This window comes from Plectrocnemia conspersa, unplaced genomic scaffold (genome assembly GCF_051122295.1).
Source record: "Plectrocnemia conspersa isolate PC_06_02 unplaced genomic scaffold, ASM5112229v1 ptg000001l, whole genome shotgun sequence".
Taxonomy (NCBI): domain Eukaryota; kingdom Metazoa; phylum Arthropoda; class Insecta; order Trichoptera; family Polycentropodidae; genus Plectrocnemia; species Plectrocnemia conspersa.
Window position 1 is genome coordinate 13,036,012 of NW_028277165.1, and position 19,125 is coordinate 13,055,136.

At 28.5% G+C, this 19,125-nt stretch overlaps 2 protein-coding genes across 5 annotated transcripts in view; both read right to left on the reverse strand.

Moving 5' to 3' along the window:
- Nucleotides 1–396: 396 nt before the first annotated feature.
- Nucleotides 397–5,908, reverse strand: LOC148238899 (maltase A3-like). 3 transcript variants are annotated; one of them, XM_088190652.1, is made up of 13 exons: nucleotides 5,664–5,908; nucleotides 5,407–5,586; nucleotides 4,859–5,016; nucleotides 4,654–4,779; nucleotides 4,444–4,579; nucleotides 4,253–4,370; nucleotides 3,952–4,147; nucleotides 1,707–1,814; nucleotides 1,485–1,632; nucleotides 1,307–1,404; nucleotides 1,088–1,185; nucleotides 877–1,020; nucleotides 397–556 (listed from the first exon to the last, which is right to left on the reverse strand). In XM_088190652.1, exons 1-13 carry the CDS (start codon nucleotides 5,812–5,814, stop codon nucleotides 490–492), a joined length of 1,728 nt encoding a protein of 575 aa, XP_088046778.1. In that variant the 5' UTR covers nucleotides 5,815–5,908; the 3' UTR covers nucleotides 397–489. The 3 variants fall into 3 exon arrangements, with proteins under 3 accessions (XP_088046778.1, XP_088046780.1, XP_088046787.1); XM_088190654.1 differs by having other exon boundaries at nucleotides 1,707–1,810; nucleotides 3,948–4,147; XM_088190661.1 differs by lacking the exons at nucleotides 397–556; nucleotides 877–1,020; nucleotides 1,088–1,185; ... (1 more) ...; nucleotides 1,485–1,632; nucleotides 1,707–1,814 and adding an exon at nucleotides 2,890–3,060.
- Nucleotides 5,909–7,472: 1,564 nt separating this feature from the next.
- LKRSDH (lysine ketoglutarate reductase/saccharopine dehydrogenase) overlaps nucleotides 7,473–19,125 on the reverse strand; it is a 77,671-nt gene continuing 66,018 nt past the window's right edge. For both annotated transcript variants that reach the window (XM_088190638.1, XM_088190644.1), the window contains 6 exons: nucleotides 11,607–11,719; nucleotides 11,369–11,540; nucleotides 8,983–9,077; nucleotides 8,563–8,764; nucleotides 8,148–8,324; nucleotides 7,473–7,781 (listed from right to left, as the gene is read on the reverse strand). In XM_088190638.1, the coding sequence (XP_088046764.1) occupies nucleotides 7,663–7,781; nucleotides 8,148–8,324; nucleotides 8,563–8,764; nucleotides 8,983–9,077; nucleotides 11,369–11,540; nucleotides 11,607–11,719 (878 nt within the window). In that variant the 3' untranslated portion in view covers nucleotides 7,473–7,662. The remainder of the gene's footprint in view (nucleotides 7,782–8,147; nucleotides 8,325–8,562; nucleotides 8,765–8,982; nucleotides 9,078–11,368; nucleotides 11,541–11,606; nucleotides 11,720–19,125) is intronic.

Genomic DNA, 19,125 nt, shown 5'->3' on the forward strand with positions numbered 1-19,125 from the left:
TGGGGTATAATTGTGAATATTTGAGAATTTTCGGGATTTTATAAAACAATGCGATATTGATATCTTGAATCGACTGTTTGTTTTAGTATAATGTACGCTATAATTTAAAGTCCTCTACTTTTACTATAAATCAGAAAATATATGTGTCTGTTAGTCTGCCCGTCACAAGAACTCAAACGGTGAACAGTAGTGACGTGACATTTGCACCATCATTCTGGCTGCCATTTTTAGATCAGTGAGCTATTTTCAACTTGCAACTTTTAACATCATTATTAATTGCTGGACTATATTTTATAGGTGCCACATGGTGAGCGGTGATATTTTCAACTTTCAACTTTTTTCTCGGGTAAAGTCGGGTAATAAAGCTAGCAATTTGTGGGAATTGCAAGAAAAAAGTTTTTGATTTAAAATATTGTATTTTATATAAGTATGTAATATATACACATGCTTTAGATTTTAGTATGATTATAAAAACTAAGCTATATGATTTTATACACTCTTAAAAACTAAAGCTTCGTACGGCGCCAACGTCAGCGAATTGGTATCCACAATATCTCTGCAAAAAAAATAGTTTAAATTACATGCTTTTCTCACTTTTAACCCTAATAAAATCTTAATGAGCTTTGTTTTACATGTTTAACCGAAATGAGAATATTTACTAAATCGGTTTAAATAGTTTTTTGAGGTCTATAATAATTACGCTCCCTTCGCGCGGAAATTGCTTAGTATGCAAACTAAAAGTCTATTACGCGTAAACCAAAACAAGCACAGTTTCAAACTGACTGTTTATTCAAATGGAAACTTAGGCAATGTTTCGGGTCATTTAAACGACGTCAAAATGTAGTTTTCGTCAAACAATACGTAAATTGTATTCACCCTTGGCTCTTAGGCGAATCGACGGATGTAACCAAAACTTCGAGCTTAACACCTAGGCCGTCAAACAATTTGCTCAGATTTACAACGTGAGATTTTTTGCTGGTATTTAATACCACCACAACGCTCGATTCTTTCTCCATAGTTCTAAAAATAATAATAAGATTTTTATTTTATAAACTCTATTAACTCTGTTCATTGTAAATTAAAATACCTGGTGAAAGCAAGAACATCACTATTTGGAGATTTTATATTAAATTTCCCATTTTTCATCACTTTAGAGCGTCGTATCTTTGATAAAGCTTTGTACATCTATAAATAAATTATACATGTTTTAATTTTTATTTAATATGTGTATTTTAAATGTTATATAGTATTTAAATAATATTTGTATTTCTATATTTCATACAATATATTGTATATTAATACCAACCTTATAAGCACTCCTTTTGGCCGTTTTCTGATTTTCCAAATTCAATGTTAGATAATTATCGGCAACAGGCAGCCAAGTTTTGGCAGCGGTGGAAAACCCTGAGATTATTAACGATAATATTATTACTTAAGCACATAACAAGCATTTTCCCAAAGTAATTAGAACGTTATCGAAATACCTGCGTTTTTGGAACTATCCCACTGGAACGGCGTCCTTTGTGGATCGCGCGATGTAATATTATACATTTCTGGGCCGTCTTTGCAGGCTTGAGGGTCTTGAGTATCTTGATAGCTCAGATATTGATCAAGCATGGCAATCTCTTCACCCTTAAAATCAAAAGGATTTTGTTACATCCTAATAAAGGTGAGTTTAAATATTTATTTTATGAATATTTCCAAACCTGATATGTAACTGAGACACCGGGTAAAGTCATTCCTAGTATGACGATACCATCAGATCGCTCTGGACCAAATCGACTCGCGACACGCGGTTGATCGTGATTTCCTGCCTATTGTGTAATGTAATATTTATTATAAAAATAAATATAATATTATTAACAATAAAGTGCAATATATTAGATATGAAATGGCACGGATCGTTGAGTTTGAACTTGATGCGACTTTCAACGACTTTTATACAATGCTCTTGTTGTATGTTATGGAAAACGTGCACTACTTTGATACAATTTTATATAACCTTTGTATATTACTTTTATTAAATGGAAATATAACGAATATATTTTTAAAAATAAACTAATTTATAGAGATGTCCTACTTTGTAACTATTTATTATACGTGAAAAATATAAATTTACTCACGTTACACAACGGAAAATAATACAAGAGTATTAATACAATTTTAACAATAATATTCCACTACATATAATTACCAAATGCGTATTTCTGAATATTTTTAAGAAATGAAATAGTTAAGGGTAACTGAACTCATGGGTTATTGAATGCGAGTGTGTGAGATCACACGCTGCATTTTTGTCAATTATTATCTTATGTATAATATAATTGTTCCGGACGCACATAACTTAAAATGAAACATTCTCCATTAATTCTCTACTCTGTAAATCGTATCGTTTTGTATGAACGGTGTATTATAATAATACACGTAAATAAAGGAAATATATTTAATTATAATAATAAATAATAATAAAAACAAAAATATAATTTGCTTCATTGCTTTCCGAGGCACCGGTAACGCATTCTGTTGTTTCGACCAATGAAAAATAAGCATTCAAATATAAAACAAGATGGCCGACAGTACCGTGACAACAGTTGTAATTAATTATTATTTAATAATAAAATTTTGCTACGCGACAATAATTCTCATTAATTCGTCATTTGACTGAATATAAATAATCGGATTGCAATTTTTTTAAAGGACTAAAATCATATTTTTTTGAGAAAAATTGTCTCATTATCATGCATTTCGAAACAAAATAAAAGCGTATCAAGACCATAGATTTTGGAGCGGCACTAGTTACTTGATTATATTGAAAGAAAAAATGATTACCTGTGTAACGACGGCGACGGCATGATTTTATTGCTTTTGGCGTGAATTTTTGCCTTCTGAGAAGAGATCATTGTTTTTGCGCTCTCCTTGGTCAAAATTTGACAGAGCGCTGCCTTTATGCGAGAGCGTAAGTCGCAAAATAAAAAATGTACAAAGCCCATTGTCGAACGTACGTTTATTTAGTTTAATTGTCCACTTCTATCTTACAAAGGTTGTGGCATCATATTTATTCTACAATAAATGTATACTTTTATTGGTTTAAATGCCAATTTTACTAATAATAGGATTGTAACGCATGTATAAAACTATCCGCTGGCATTTTTTTAATTACTAAAAGTACTATATTTTATTGAGCCTGCAATTTATAATTGTGTTTTACAATTGCGTTTTATTATCTTATATGCATCATATAATATGTATAGAATTAAAAGTATATCTATGAAACAAAATATTTTTTTAATTGCTTGTATATAAATAATAATAATAGTTTGCTAGTAGTCTAGAGTTTTAGAATTAATATATGTACAGATTTCGAACCCAGATTTTTATCGTACTAGTAATATCGAAACATATATATGTATTTGTATAGATTTTTATTTTTAAGAAGATATCTAATTCGGATAGTGCAGTCATAATATGAACTAAATTGTTAAGCCCTATTTATCACTGATTAAATAAAATAACACATCAAGAAATTATTTAAAATTGCAAATTAATTACATTATCAATGCCACATTACTCTTTGCTTATTTTATGTTTACTTATTTGATAGTTATTCTACCGTAGGCTACAAGAAATTACTTTTCAGCTACCCTTTTACTAGACTAGTATATTCACTGTATAATAAATAAAGTTGATAATCACACTTTTAGAAAGTCATCAACGCATTACAACTTAATGACCAAAACCCGCGAGCGTTATAAATTAGTTTTCTAAATTACGCGTGTAAGATCTAATCATATTTCCACTCAAGGTTTATAATACATATTAAATTTATATCACACACCTTATCTCTATGTATTACTAATTCAATGTATGAATTATTGTAATTTTATAATATAAAGTTTTAAAATTGCAATTAATATGTTAATTATATAAATGTTTTTAAATTGTATGACTTACCACCCAATCTGAAACGCGACCGGAGGGTACATTTTCAAACCACGTGTCTATTCCTTTCTTTATCCTTGCCGCATCAGCGTCCTTGTTGAGAAAAGCTAGTTCGAAATTGAATGGGAAGTGTGCTCCCTCGTGGGTGGAGTTTCCGTAATACTGCATCACGATCTGTATCTGGCTCATTGCCTCCATCAAAAGGACTCTGTCGTAACATCGAAATTAATTAAAACAATACAATACAACATCTATTGAATTTAATCAAATATATCAACATTGCTCATTTACTTTATAAATAATATAATCTCACTTTGAATCGCTCTTCGTCTCTTTAGCAAAGTCGTCCAAAGTTTTCCTCCATTGAAATACTTGATCGAAAGTCTCCTCCCTCTCGCGAGTGTATATATGATCCAAATAATTATAATCATCTATTATATATAATATATTTTAATCATAAAATATAAATATTGTATTATATGTATTATATATGTTTTTATTTACTTTCATCATCAGTCAATCCTGATAGCGGTTCATCGGGATAATTTCCGTTTTTATCCTTATCGACTTCGATTAAATGAGGAATAGCATCGACACGAAATCCGTCTACTCCCTTACTCAACCAATACGTAAGTACATTCTATTCACAAACAAATAATATGCATTAAATATAATATATGTTATAAATAGATAGTGGTTTATATTGACGCAAACCTTCATCTCGGCAACCAGCTTGGGATCTCTGTAATTCAAATCGGGTTGCTCTGGCAAAAACTGATGGAGGTAATACTCCTGGCGTCCTTCGTGGAAAGTCCAAGCGCTATTTCTGAATACTGATACCTATTTACAATGTTGAATAAGTAAATTTATATAAACTAAATACAAATAACGGATCTTAAAAAACTATTTGTATAATAACCCAATTGCTAGGTGGTACTCTATGTCCTGATGAGTTGACCTTTCCAGGATGCCATACGTAATAATTTTCATAACCGGATTCTTTTTTTGCTGATTTAATGAACCATTCACATTGATCTGATGAATGGTTTGGTACAAAATCTAATAATACACGGACGCCTAGAATCATAATAAAATCACTAGTTTAATAATGTATTTTTATGCAGTTAATAAGTCAAAATTATGTGTAATGTTTTTAATTATAAGTAGTGTGGAGTTTTCTGAAAAAACTTGAAAAATATATATTAAATAGCGCTAATTATAGAATTAAAATAAAACATCTTTATCTTTTTTCCTTCCTCAAATGCATAATTGCTGGGAAAAAGGAGAATGAAAGATATACATATACCATAAAAATTGATTATTGTCTAAATAGATAAATTGTATTTTATAAAAAATAAAATATGTTGTTACTGTAGTATTTGTTAGATAATAGGTTATCAACTCTATACATTTCTACTTATACATATATTATGACAAGACAGTAAACTTTAATTATAAATGAATTACCATGTTTTTTCGCTTCAGCTACTAGCTCCTGCAAATCTTCTAATGTGCCGTATTCCTCAGCGATCCCATAAAAATCTTCGATATCATAGCCGAAATCTTTCATTGGCGATTTAAAAATAGGCGACAGCCATGTGGATTGTACGCCAATGTCAGCCAAATGCGCAATTCTTTGTTTTATTCCTAATATGTTTACACATTTTAAAGTTGATCTTAATATTCATAAATATAATACACATAAAAACCGCAATATAATTTACCTTTTAAGTCTCCTATTCCATCGCCGTCACTATCCATGAAAGACCTCGGATAAATCTGATACAACTGCATGTGCTCCCACCATTCTTCGACATTGGCGCCATAAGCCGCCAGAATAAACACAGACAAGATTCCAATTAATTTTGCTAACATTTTCTGCTCAATTTGCCACAAGTGCACGGCAAATGGTCGAGCAACTCACTAGAGCGTACGTAAACCGTTGTATTTATAAATCGGAGATTGCGTAACCTCTCAAGTGTCAAGAGTAACACGAAATATCAGCGACGATAAAAACAAATCAGATTGACAAGAAAATAACAAATCGATAAAGTCGGCTTTACGTAGATACGGTGAAGTTAAATTTATTGTTTTAATTGATAGTAAAAAATACAATTCAATAATGTGCCAATATTGTATTTTTATATAATATGATATATATTTAACACCTGTTGGTAAATCAACGGTAAACAATCTGATAACGTACTATATACAGATACCCTCACGATGCTATGACTAGGTCGATAAGTGAGAATGACTGAAATGCAACTAAATGTTTATTCTGAATAGAGATGAACAAAATATATTACATAACTTAAAAATGCAATCAGCCAATAATATTAATATATTATAAAATTATGTATCAATATTATTTTTAATGGTAATATCAAAAAAATGCTAATTTCATATACTCATTGTTTATTTTTATAAGGCTTGATAATTAGTTACATAATAAATAAATAAATGAAATTAATACGATTAATATACATATGTATGTATATCGAACGGTTTGGCGTTTTACGTATCAATTTTAAACGTTGTTTGTACATTTTAAAAGTCAGTTCATATGCTACGCCAGTATATTAACTTTTACGGCTTTTCGCATGCAAAAACGCTTTTCCAATATCGTTGAATCAATAAAAATATATTTATTCTGGTATAAATATCAATTTCGGCGATAGCCGTCCGCGCCCCCTTTCGCGCAACCCCTGTGCCAAATTTTCACCCCCTGTAAAAACAAACGCCAGATACCGCAATCGAAAATAAATTCGTCCAAATGAGATAATAACTCTGCCTAAGAATAATAAAACACTTTGAAAAAATCCCGCTTTGCCCAGATTTTTTTTGCTTGAATAAATAGATATATTTACGCATTTATTTTTTTCACAGTTCGGAGGCTCGTAAATATGTTTGTTAAATTTATTATATATAAGCGACTTTCTAATAAATAAATTATAAATAAAAGGAAATAGCGCATTTTATTAAATCTTTTATTTTATATTTTAAAAACTGCAAAAAAATCATAAAAAATAATAAATACATCAATGTGTGGTACAAAAAACATAAATAACTAACTTTTATTTTTTTTTAAATAAAAATATGTTTTTATGTATTATTATATAAAAAAACATTTATTTTATTTATTTATTAAAATTATAACCATCGTGACCTGAGAGATTAACCTTATGCGTCACGATGGCCAAAATTATAAAATATATTACAATTTCAATTTTATTGCATGAAACATTAATAAACATAGACATGGATAGAAATGTATTTTAAATATACTTTTATTGCTAAATAATGTTTGATACATCACTGTATAATATACCAAACCTTAATCTAAAATTTGATAGAATTAATACCTGATATCACAAAAATCAATTATCAAAATTTCTACAAATTTATTTTTTATCGTTAAACGTTGCGGGGATAACTTTTTATATTTAAACAGATCATAGATTTTATTATCAAATAAAAATAATTAGCATCAAAATTTAGTTTGTATCAAAAACTACTAGAAATAAATAAAATTTTATTTAATAAATATTTATTCAAATTAAAATAATAATGCATCGTTATTTTACAATAAAAAACAACTTATATATATTATTTAATTTTAATACAAGATGTTTATATCGCAAATATTATGCCATCATTTAAATTTACGTACTTGCAATATTCAAAATTCTGTAGTACTAAGTCAATACATAATTAAAATTCTTAAGAAAGCCAAGTAGAAGTAGCCACTTCTTTTATGCCTTCAGCTCTCAGCCTCGACAGCATAGGTCCGTAGATATCAGGAGTGAACGGCAAAACGACTCCTCTCTGTTGTATCTCGCCTGAAATTCATATTAAAAATGTTTACTACTCTTAGCGTAAATATTTACATTTGCATGCGTCGTCGGCGAAAGATGTAAAAAAACGTTCGCTTGCATACATTCGCCATACATATTCATGAGGCGTTTCCGAACGTACCTTTTTAATCTTTAACGAACGAAACCCAGGTGCGTACTACGCTTTATCCATTCATCCTATGGTCTTTTGTATCAAGTTTATCAAATAAACCTTCTTGGAAAAGACCACGGGCGACACACACGCCCTTCGGTGTTGCTTTACATTAAATATTCAAGGGCAAGGCTCGTGCGGGGCCAACGAAAATTCCAAAAACAAATCTTTACTGAAAAATTAATAAGGAAAACGCTCACCGTCCAAAATCATCTTTGTGGCTATGGCAGCAGGAAATCCTACAGTTTTAGCCATCGCTGAATGACCACCGACTTCACCGTATACCACCAGGTTTATGCCTCTTTCTTCTCTTCTGCTGTCTGGCCACATTATCCCCAATGAATGCCTAAGAATGATCAAATCGCGCTCATCTTTTTCTAAAAACATTATATAAAGTAAACCATTTTTATTATGAGAAACATAACTGTAAAAAGAAATAGTTTCAATTATTATGAAAAAGAAAAAAAATCCAAAATTTTGTAAAATAAAAAAAAATATTATTTTCTTTAAAATAATAATTTACAAAATATTGATGAAATTTTGTTTGTAACAAAAAAAATTCGTATAAAAAGTATATTTACAACAATTGACAAATTTCAAATTAAACTAAATTACCTAGAGCCAGTCTCTTCGACAGATAATGACTCAATGTATCGAGCGGTGAACCGAGCTTTTTCACCGGAGCTTCGTCCAAAAGTCCCAACGATTCCAAAGCTGCAGCACTGGTCAGACCACCGATTTCCACAAGTCTGTTTTTCAAATTTTCATAAAATATATTGCTGTCCGCCAGTCCGAGACACTCACAGATCATTTCTCTCTGTCGGATTTAAAACAAATATTATCCATCTGATTTATAACATCGTGTATATGTACAAACAATGCGGAACGTCAGTTCAATAAATTAACGTTAAAAATAAATAAATAAAATCGACACGCTTTTCCATCAGGAAAAACATTTTATTGGATTAGCGAAAGTGTGCGGAAAAAAATAGGAGAGGTAAGAAAGAAAAGTAATCCAGCATTAGATTGACTCACCCAAGTGATTTCGGGACCGTCCGGATGTAACATCGGATGAGGGTTGGGGTCTATGAGACCCAGCAGCTGCATACACCTAACGCACTCAGCATAACCTGATTTTACGTGAAACATATAATACAGTTTAGATGTAAATATATAATTTTCTAGGTCCGTGTTACGTGTATAAAAAAAACACATAAGCATATCGTATAGTATTAAATTAATAAATATTTTTATTATCACGCAAAGATCCTGTCAAAAAAAACAACAGTTTAATTTAAGGTTAATTGGTATTTTTACAGTTATAATACTCTACAAATTAAAAAATGTGCTCTGACTTTTCGGAAGGGACTTAAATTTTATAATTAAACTTTGGGTTGGTATTGCGAATACATATTAAATCATACTTGAGTATACAGGTAGCTCAAAAATAAAATTATTAAAAATATATTTCTGTTTTTTTAACTATGCATATAAATTTGAATTTAATTTTTTAATCTTTGGAACAGCTTCAAATAATAAAAACGAAGCTGTTCTACAAGCAGAGTCAAATTCATATTTCGATCTATATATATTCAGGCTAAATAATATTATATAATATAATACTATGCGTATACATACATATATTGTTTTTATTCAATTCAGAATTGATTTTTGCTTGCAGTTTTATAATTGGAACCTAATAAATAAAAAAGTTTTTTCGTTTTTTACTAGTAAAACATATTAACACTATATGATAATTTTAGGAATAATGATAAAATAACATAAATTATTAGATTTTCACGCTGATTTCAGTTGTGTAATATTTTTTTATCGCAAAATTAATTTTTCATAAAAATAAATAAATTTTCATCGCCATTTTATTAAGTAAATTAAATTTTTATTATGTAATACTAAAATGAATGTCGTTTTGAATGAATCAAAAACTGATTTTAATTTGAAAAACTCAAAATATAATTTCATTCTAAAGATATAACCTTCTCCCAATTCTCGGTCATTTTTTTTAAACATTAGCTTAAAATTTTAGAAGCTTTGATACGAAATATTTTAATAGCCTCTTTTTCACATCTTTTGCATTTTGATTTTTTTGGTTAAATCTGTGTTTTCGTAAACCACGGCTCACGAGCCGCATGCGGCTCTTAAGTTGTGCGCATGCAGCTATATTTTTTTCCATTGATGTGTACATTTATTATAATAATTATTAATAATTATTTATCTGCGATTTTTTTTAAATATAATGCAATAATAGGATTTTATGATTCAGTGTTTGATTACTATTAACTAATTATATTTTAAAATCGATTTTTAATAGATTGATTCATTTTGAAGGATTATATTAATATAGCTATAAAAGCAAAGTCCTAACGAGCACTGATTAACTTAGGACACCAATATTAAATACATAGAAATCTTTTATGCAAAGATACCTAGAATTTAAAATAAGTAAACAAACTAGCATTAAATCTAAAGAATTATGGAACTTCAGATTTATAGGTCTTGCTAATGAAATTTAAGATTTGAAGTGAGAAAAATGCAATTTAATTTCGCAACACAAGAAAGAAGGTAGATACTATATTTTTATTCTTGGAAGAAATAGCTTTCTGAACTCATATGACTATTTAAAAAAAATGATAAATAACCGATAAAAATTAATTTGAAAATAACACGAAAAAATACAGTTTTAATATTTTTTATTGAATTTTAAGTATGTATTATATTATTTTCAGTATTTAATTAATTAACACAATGTATACATAGTCGAATCTTACTTTTACTAAAATTAATATTACATAAAACGTTGTAAGCTTCATAAACCTGAATAGTTAATACAGCAATTTAGTGATAATTCAAAGCAATAGTAATTTTATTAATAATTAAATTTTCAATTAGTAAAACCACATAAATCGGGTAAGTTTAAATAGCTTATATGTTTATTTTATTACTATTCCTGAGGCGAATTTTTTTATATATAGATACTTTTAACATAAATAAATAAATTTTATAAGAGAGCGCAAAAATTCTTCAGACGTTGTTACGATTTCAGTCATGTCCAAAATGTCAAGTATTTCAACCCTACGAAAGTTTTTGTGGAATTTCACTTCTTGCGAAAATAAACAAAAAAACCCTACCTATATTGTTCCAATATTGCGAAAACAGACAATAGCGACACTGTGATTAAACATTCATTTTATCACGAAAGACGGTTATTCGTCTGTAAACCATTTTTTTCCGCTTCGTTGGTTGATATCGCTTTTTGACATCTGCCGTCAAAAATAATATTTTCTTAACGTTTGACTCAAATTTATGATCGCACCTTGTTTTAACGATATTGTGTATGAATTTTTAATAGCTTGTCAATAACTCTATGATAAAAAATGCTATGGTTCTAAAATGTACACATTACCTTTGAAACGAATTGTTCCTCGAACTATTGTGCTGACTTCGGAACTGATTCCATATAAATCAGCATACAAAGTGCTATCTCTGTTTGGATATCCTTCCAAAGCGAAGCCTGGTAAGAAGTCTAAATCTTTAATAGAAGACATCAAATCTCCTCCGCCAGATATTTCTACAATCTATAATACATATGTTTGAAATATATTATGGCAATAATTATGAATTACAATATACAAAATTCATACCTGTCCTTTGCTTAGATATTTTGCAGCTGACATTGTGTTTAAAAGAGCTCCTCTAGGAGACCAGGAAAATTTATACCGAAGTGGATTGTCACTGTGTTCAGGTGCTGGTAGTCCTATAATTAAACATAATCTATGATAGATAATAATGAAATACATATTATCTTTGAGAGTATTAATTTGAAACGGAAATGAATTACGAAATAATATTAAAAATGAATAACTGATAGATTATTTTAACACTGTAATAGTCACGTACTCAGATATTTAACAAATAAGCTAAAACAAACATTTTTTTTAATTGTGAAGTGCTTGATATATGTATCTATAATATTTATTTATATAATATTATCTCATAGAAAATGTTACATAAATAAATAATTAAAAAACAATAAATTTAAATTTAATATTTTTATATGTTTATTATAAATATAGTCGAGATAATGTTTAATTATTAATACTGAAAATATAAATATAATAGTAAAACTTAAAATGAAAAATGCTTTATGTTTAGTTAAACTTGAAATATTATACTAATGATACATATTTAAATTTCATCTTCTTTCTCTTAAATGTTTTGTATTTTTTAATAATTATTCAATTTAATTATTTATAATAAATAACAAATACATATTATAAAATCAGAGCACAAATTAATGTTTTGCTTTATACTAATGAAAGAAATTCTTATTTTGCAATTGAAGCACTAAAGCGAAAGAATGGAAAAATGTATGCAAACAGGCAAATATTTTTTCTATAAATTTACATAGTCGATGACCGTTTTTACAAGAATACAAACCAACAGAGGGAACATTTTTAAAAAAGTCGTTTATATGCAGGTCGTACCTAATGAACCCGAGATTAAATGTTACGTTTCTACTTCGTTGGCTGATTGTTTCCCATTTCAACCCCAGTGAATGCAAAATATGTACAATATTCATTTAATTACTGTATTATGTAGTGCTCTTTATATGTATAATATATATCTCTAATGTCTTCATCAGATGGTAATGTACGATTAATTGATATTGTGTGTACCACTTTAACCTGTTACTGAATACATACTCGATATATTGATTCGTCTAATTATTTCTAAATTCAGCAATTCATTGATTAAAAATATGCAAAAAAATTCTGGCGATTGAAAATATCAAATCCGATAAAACGATCGTCATGTTTGTGATAAGATTTTGCTGCTCTTGAAAACAAACGTAATCAAAAACTAGATATTGAATTACCTTCGGGTATCGAGGACATAAATACAACACAAAAATAATAGATTTCCCGATAGCGCCGTTTGTTCGACAGAAAAAAATAGAACTTCGCAGACATTCGCTCCGCTGTGGCTAGTGGATAAAGGGAGAAAAAATTCAAGGTAAGAAACACCATTAAGTAGAGGGAAAAAATAGAGAGAAAAACAGCAACAAATCAATCGAGATTTGAATGTAAAATATGGAAAGAACCTTTTTCGTGCAGGGTGTGTTTATTTTTTTCTATCGCTTCACTATAGTATTTTTTTCATATAACATAAACATACAATACATACCTTCAACAATATAATCGTATATAAAAGTAATGTTTTTTCTGTTAGTACATATAATCTACCGTTTCCATAAAAGCGGGTATAATATATATTTTTTTCAATTTATAACCTTTGCTATTCAGAAAACGTTCAACGTCTCTCTTTCTCAAACTTTACGACCCCGCTTATCGACATTAATGGTCTTTACTACTTAGAAATGAATAGTGAATCATGGAGTTTAAGGGTTATCTAACAATGTATATAAAGTATTTTATATACATGACTCTTCATTTTAAAATTCTGTCGTGAATCTTTTACGACTAAAATTCAGCGAATTATGACTTTCACATTAAAGCAAACCTCGCATGACAATCAAATAATAGGAATAAACATCATAAATGAAAGACATTTGTAACGTACACAAGTTGAGAAAATAAATTATACTAGCACGAGTCGAGTTCATGTCGGTCAGTTTGCGTCCCATATGGACCCTAATGTTTTTTTTAATTATCTATCGTGTCTGAGGGATCGGAATTAATAATTATTATATAATTATAATTTCGATCGATTAAACCATATTAGGTTTTTCTATATTTTCGCAATCTCACTGATGAATATCGTAATGAAAAATAAATAATAAAATCGAGCTTTAATAAAAGTTTAAAATTAGTAAAATATATGTACCTAATGCTCTGATTTCAGTATTATTTAGTAGTTACTGATTGCAACGTAAGTTTTAATAAAGATTTTTTAACACACCCACGAAATATGTTTACGCATTAAAATTAAAACTGTCCGGTGGCTACTTTCGATGATCATTAACAATGGGGTAAGAATAACAATCGTCGTTTTGCGCAGGGTAGAATGCATCGTGTATTTTTACGCATTCTTTTCGCACAGACGGGTAATTTTTTTCGGTACTTATTAGATATTACGAATGATTAAAGTCTCGGGACAGATCTGCTAATAGATGTTCCGTAAAATAAAAACAATTATTAACGCAATTGCTTCGTCCCAAACACTTTCTTTCATTATTAAGAACTAACTTTCAAGGCTTGTGTATATTTTTATTTGTTCAAAATGGTTGTTAGAATGATAAATTATTAGTTATAGTTTTTTAAATTTGATAATAATTTGTAAAAATAAATTCGTTGCAAATTTTTGACGTTAATCTCACTGGAGTGTCAGTTAAGAGTATATTATTATGTCTCATAAAATATGATAAATTAACCATGGAGCATTTGACACAATTCTTAGTAAAATATTTTACTAGCTTAAAAGTTTTATTATGTACTTACGAGTGTTAATTATGTATCCCCTAGACCGGAGAAACATGCGAAAGAGCAGGTCTTGTTTTAGTTTTGTAAATTAGTAATTCGTTTTTAAAATTTATTATGCTTTCGGGACAAAAAAAAATGGGATGCGGTTTTTAGCTACATTAGTTTTTAATTCTTTGTATTGTTTTTTATGTGATTTAACCGTAAAAGTTATGAATTAAAAATGCGCTCAAGGTTATAGTATATTCTAATTTAACTAATTAAAGTGCGGAAAAACATTACTGCGAAGCTTTTAGTGCGACTTGCGGTGACTTATTTATCGAACCATTATAAAATCATTTTACTTTTATATCACTCCTTGGATACTTATATATTAACAATAAATGTATGTGTCATCAATAAATAAAATGGTTATATCGGTTATAATATTATTTATTTACACCAAAGCGAGCGGTGATATCAATTCTGAAATCAATCTAGAAAATAAGTTTTTTTTTGTGACTTTAAAGTTTTTCTATTGCTTATTTTAATAGCATACTTGCATATTAAGCAATATATTATTTCTAGCCTTCGCATTTATACTTAGTGATGATACTAAAATAATAAACCACTTGTAGATCAGTGGTTTAAATCTATGAAAAACACCTGAATGGCCTGGATTAAAATCCTACACGAACCATGGTGTTTCGGAATTAGTGATTACTATATAATAATATGTTTGTTTGTTCTAATCTCACAAATGAATATCGTAATAATTAATTGAAATCGAGATAGGTCGATGGTATGAAAAATTCTCTAATAATGAGCTAAATTTAGCTCATAGATAATAAATATCACATATTTGTATATATATATATGTTATATATATATAAATATACAAAATATTTTCTATTAAATAATTGCTTTAAATATCTTGAATGTATAAAATAATTTCATTTTGCAAATGGATATATTCAACATAACCAGCTCAATTGAGAGCGTATACCGCAAAATCTGATGAATTCCATCTGAATAAGAACCGTAATACCATATCCACACAAAACATTATCCACGCATTAATACACTGCCAATGGTAGCAATCGTACCATTTTAATAATTGACACTTGTGTATAACAACACTGCTTACGTTTTCAGCGGTTTATTCATCGGGCTTCAGACGAGGCGTCGCATATATCAAGATATACCTAATACAAAAGTGACCCAGAATCTAAAAGGTTCTACGTACCGTGACCTTACTACTTTTGAATAAATTCTATGCAGTATATTATGTATTTGCGCGTTTAATTATATACACCCGAAAACCTTTTAGACGTCATGAATCATTAATGATCAGACTTTGGCGCCTATCCGTTGGCCGATTCGATACAATTATTATTCACAGGTGCCCGATCGGGTCTATGCTTATAATTAACTAAACTAGAAGGCTCTATATTCTCGTATGGATCCGGTGGGCTTTAATGTGCGAGAAACTTCGCTGCTGTGAAGTTTTCAATTTAAGTTTAAAATTAGCTATATTGTTTAGATGGCAATGAATATATGGCATAAATAGAATTAGCCCATGAAGTTTATTTATAAAACCGTAACTACAAATGATGTTGGATCGTCGATAGTACAAAAATAAAAGTGTTTTTTTAATGTAATATATGCAACAATATAATTAGTGCGCAAATAGTAATATGTTAAATATTGTATAAAGTAGGCCTAAAAGTATTTGGCTTATTTATTCAAATACGTGTTAGCCAATAAATAATTATATTGTTTAACTCACATCGTCGGCTTAAATAAAGATCTTGACTACTGTGTATTTTATAAAATTTAATTTAAAAAAATTATAAATGGTAATAGATTTGCATTTAAGAGAGCTTTAAGTTGAAACTCTTATAGTAATCGCTAAATATTATTGCGACAGTCTGTATAGCTAGATAATTCATACCAATCGTCATTCATTCTGAGTAAGGGCGTCGAATTAGTCGACGCCAAAAAGGATTTTTTTATGGAAGGACTTTAAACGGCTTACAAAATATTGCTAAGAGTTTCACGCAATATTTCCATTTTATTTACAAAGAATCTTTTATACTTTCCGCTCAGTCGCTTTCTTCTTCTTTGCTTGGTCTTTATTATTGAATCGCTTAGATATTATTTTACATATTGCTTTAAAAGATAAAATAAAAAAGACTGGGACTAATTACATTTTTTAAGGGTTACGAAGTCAGTCTCGCTGCTTCCCTTAAGCATATTTTGATCTGATGATAGAGACATCATAATTATCTGACTTTTAGAAATACACATTTTTGAAAAATCATCTTTATTTATTAAATGCTAACAGCTATGTTTAAATTGTAGACCAGTCGCTCCCGCTAAATTATTAAAAATAATTATCCATAGTTTCACTTTCGGCAAGTTTTGTTGGACTAACAAAGTTACCTATAAATGTTACTATCTCCCATCTTTCAACAAAACTGTCACGAAATCTCTCGTATATACAGATTTTGAAAAATCAGTATATACGAGTTTTTTGAGCAATCGTCGACAGTTTGAAACCTATATCCCTTTGAGGAGTATCGCCGTACATGTACGGCGGTCGATCTTTTACTGTTTTGAGGTACCTCCAGATAGTTAAATTTACTTATAATATAATTTTTATATATTATATATACATATATCTAAAAAAATATAAATATATACAAAAAAAAATTTAATTACATAAAAAAAAAATATTTTAAATTATTGAAAATAATTTCAATAAATTAAAGACTACGAAATAAATTAACATAGCAAAAAATATTTCATATTTACTTAATAAAAAAAATATTAAAAGCTTCTGTATTGAAATATAAAAAAAACTTCACAAAAGCTGAAAGATGTACAATAAATAAATTAACAAAATTTTATAATAGAAAAGTATCAAAATAAATTATTAAAATATATTATCACAAAAAAGTAGTAAAATAAATTAAAATAAAACTACGTGAATTACTGATTTTTTTATTTACTTACAAATTAAATTAACCAAGATTTTTTATAAGAACATTTTCGGTCTGAAATCCTATTTCATAAAAAAATCTTGATTTGTTAAATGACTTATGCTGAAAAATTGCGAGAATTCTGCTTGCGGCAAGGGCTATATTTTAAATTCTAAATATTCCAAATGTTTGTGTATTTTTCATTACGCATGCGTGGCAATTATACACGGCTATATTACATTCATTTTTTCAGAGTTATGAATACACAACAGGCATACATACATTACTCTCGTACGTTTTGTGTACACGTACAGGAAACGTAGGCTCACATGGAATTATACGCATGGCGAAATTCGTTTCGTACACTCCACAAAGGAACAGGAAAATCTAAATATCCGGTTCTTTCAAAACGCTACCGACGAATTTATCCGCGTTTTATATTAACATAATTTAGGGACGGGTTTTATTATTTTTTCCTCTTTCAGGGAAATATCATCAGTGCAAACGCAGATGTCACCGTAGGTTTTTCCTCTTTGCTTTTTCACTTGCCGATTTTATTTCTGCGCTTTTCATCCTCTTCGTTTTTTTTGTTCCAGCGGTCGCAAATCACGGTGGAAGATTTTCAAAGTTGATTGAGTAGTGAAACTTTTTTGCAGGATTATCCTTTGATTTTTTCTGTCGAATTACTGACTTTTGTTCGAGGCGTTTCGCCGAACCGTTCTGTGTTAAAAAAAGTTTGGCAAAAGTCTTTTTAACGTAATAAATTTTGTAATTCGACATCTCAATATATTATATCATACATTCGTGTTCTGTTATATATATAATATTTTTTGTAAAAAATATATAAACCAACATTAGTTTAATAATTAATAAAAAATAAAATAAGATTAACACGAGTAACAATACAAGAAACTAATAAATTTTTTTACTTGAACGATTATTAATTTATAATATTATATAATTATCATCATAATTAACATTTAGTAGCCATAATTCAAATTGTTTTTTTTTTATTTTTTAAAAAATCTATAGCCCCTTTTATATAATATAAAATATTAAATACTTTTTTAATATTTAAAATATTATATGCGTTTATAGTCCTTGACTTGGTGCGTGGCGGATGTTTCACAAGCAACATTCAAGGTGTTTCGCTGACCCTCAAACTTTTTTTATAAAACTTTTTAAACAAGTTTTATTGTATCCATGAAAATGGACAAAAAACGATTTGTGAATCTTTTAAAATGTTATTTTGATGCTGTAGTAATATGATAAGTAAAAATAAAATAAAAATATATCTTTCCTTACAGTCAATAAAACGAATTTTCAGTTTAATGAAATTTTTCACAATTAACGAAAAGCTTTGTTATACTGAGATTTCACGTATTAATGATACATTATAATTCTACAGTATTAAACAAAAAGTCTATAATTTAAAATATGTATTTTTATGATTCAATCAATGGTCTACCGATGTAGGTTTAAATAAGTTATTAGGTGATATTGCGTATCAAATAAAGAAGACAATACATTATAATAATTATAAATATAAATATTTTTTTCTATTACATAATAAATATGTATAAAATAATAAAAAAATAGTTAACTTGAATTTATAGTAAGTAAATATAGTTAATATTTTAATTTATGTATGTTACTATCGCATCGAAAATACCATGACATAGAAATCACTTGAATGTCACAATATAAAATAACTATAAATAAAAAGTTTTTCCCTATTCGTATACTTTATAATAAATTTA

Excerpts from the sequence above, each read along its gene's own strand:
- LOC148238899 (XM_088190652.1), bottom strand. The coding sequence starts at position 5,814 with ATGTTAGCAAAATTAATTGGAATCTTGTCTGTGTTTATTCTGGCGGCT. Across the intron at positions 4,580-4,653 it reads AGCTGGTTGCCGAGATGAAG|AATGTACTTACGTATTGGTT; the intron begins GTTTGCGTCAAT and ends GTTTGTGAATAG. Across the intron at positions 1,021-1,087 it reads GATGTTCTTGCTTTCACCAG|AACTATGGAGAAAGAATCGA; the intron begins GTATTTTAATTT and ends TATTATTTTTAG.